The sequence below is a fragment of the Aplysia californica genome, unplaced genomic scaffold (assembly GCF_000002075.1).
Source record: "Aplysia californica isolate F4 #8 unplaced genomic scaffold, AplCal3.0 scaffold00149, whole genome shotgun sequence".
In the NCBI taxonomy this organism is placed as follows: domain Eukaryota; kingdom Metazoa; phylum Mollusca; class Gastropoda; order Aplysiida; family Aplysiidae; genus Aplysia; species Aplysia californica.
In genome coordinates, this window is record NW_004797419.1 from 640,907 (window position 1) to 642,888 (window position 1,982).

General features: G+C 39.9%; 1 protein-coding gene across 6 annotated transcripts in view; it reads left to right on the plus strand.

Moving 5' to 3' along the window:
- The window catches only part of LOC101851800 (chitinase-like protein PB1E7.04c), a gene marked incomplete at its 5' end in the record, with an annotated part of 143,348 nt that overhangs the window by 89,646 nt on the left and 51,720 nt on the right, over positions 1-1,982 (plus strand). For 5 of the 6 annotated variants that reach the window (XM_013081861.2, XM_035969475.1, XM_005097202.3 and 2 more), the window contains 1 exon segment: positions 219-1,843. In XM_013081861.2, the coding sequence (XP_012937315.1) occupies positions 1,783-1,843 (61 nt within the window). 6 annotated transcript variants of the gene reach the window in all.

Genomic DNA, 1,982 nt, shown 5'->3' on the forward strand with positions numbered 1-1,982 from the left:
GAGAGAGAGAGAGAGAGGGAGAGAGAGAGAAGCAGAGAAAGAGAAAGACAGAGGGGGGTCAGTGATAGGCAGATTGACAATTAGACAGACAGACAGACATACAGACAGACAGACAGACAGACACTCACAAATGCATGCACGCATACTTTGAACATAAAAACATAATAATTCGTTTAACTCTAAGTTCACAATGTGTTGTACAATCTGTCTCTTTTCAGGGACAGCACGACTGGCGCTCCTGCTCTGACCGTTGAGATGTTGGTGAGAGTTTAAACCCAATTGGTTCGTGGATTTCCCGTCCAGTGACTTTCACCAAATCATCCAAAGACTGCATGGAGGAATACATGTCGTCAGAGACTGAGATGTGAGCTGCTTCAACGCCCTTCGACGTCCCGTTTTCTCAGATACACTGTGGGCATTGACACGACACCTTCATCTAAAAGGAGTGTATAAAGTGTTTTGGAAAAGGTGTTCATTAGTGTTGAAACGTACCGAAAACGTCTCTTGTTTTAGCCCGTATGTTTTCCTGTTTTGATCAGTGGTGTTAAAACCCATGGAATGGTCTGCTGGCAAAAAGGTTGTTTTCCAACTCTAATGTATAAGAAAACTGATTGACCGAAGACAAAAAATAGAAAGTAAGAAATGTTCCATAAATTACGTTTGGCTTGGTAGCAGCTATGTAAAGTAATTTTTATCGGACTTTCTAATTAACGATAACTCAGTGTCATATTGTATTTTAGAACTCATTTCTTCCTGGAATAGCCTCATTTTGTTTAATAGTCGAAACAATGATTAAGGAAACAAACAGTTTGTTCACATAAGTCATCATCCTAACTCCGTGAGCAACAAAACAACCTACCGTAGAGTTATGCTATCTCTGATGTGTCATCAAATCGCTCTTTCATAATTGATGGAAACAATCAGCTGAGAGATATACCCTGAGATTTCAAGGCAGTAATGATTTTATTCCGACAGTTATGGAATCATCAAACTGTGTGCGATGTCTGTGAATCCTGTGACGAAAACTAACGTTGTGACTTTGTTTTGTACGTTACATGGCTGCCCAAGATACCCGATACCATGAACGGCTGTGCACGGATTAAAATTGTCCTACAGTGAAATTGGAGTTAAAGGCGAGTGTATTCTAAAGTGCAAGTTAATCATGTAGGAGAATACAAACAAACAAAATCATATGACATACATTTTCGTTCACAGAAATGTTTCTGGATCTATGAGAGAGTAACAATTCAACAAGGTCTCAATGGGCTGAGACATCCAGTTGGCACAGAAGTTTCGCAGAAGGCGTATTTTGTGACTTGAATCTGGTTCAACAAGACCAAAGAGCAATTTTATACTGTTTTAAAGGATTGAATATACGTAATTCAACATTAACCAGTTCTGAAAATATACATTCCTGCTTGAACAGTTTTGGAATAAACTCAAGGTCGTTTACAAGGACACGGGTCTTTATACATTTTAACATCTAGTATATTTCTGTACAATTCAAAATAGCATTTAACTTTATTCCTGTGCTGATATTGAGTAACAGCGTGAACATCTTTTTCTAAAGAAAAGAAACATTCTTGAAAAGTGGACAGTAAACGTTTCAGTTCTTTCCTCTCCTCGTTTCTGAGATAAACGGGATAATCTAAACTGTGTTGATAAAAGGGGTGCAGCTCAACACACAGTATATCTATACTGACCCCACTCCTGTGATCCATCGGAGAAGTACATGCACAGATGGGCTGACGGGATAGTTCAGTCCCCTGTTGTGATTGTAAAATGCGCGTCTCTCCCAGGGACTCATCACCAAAACCATACCCGTCTTCTCCCTACCTCATTGGTGAGTAACGTCAAAATATTATAGATGGTGTGCTCTCTCCTGGCATTTCTCATTCTTTCTCCCTCATTCATTCTCTCTCTCTCTCCCTCTCTCCCTCTCTCCTTCTCTCTTTCTCTCTCTCTCTCTCTCTCTCTCTCTC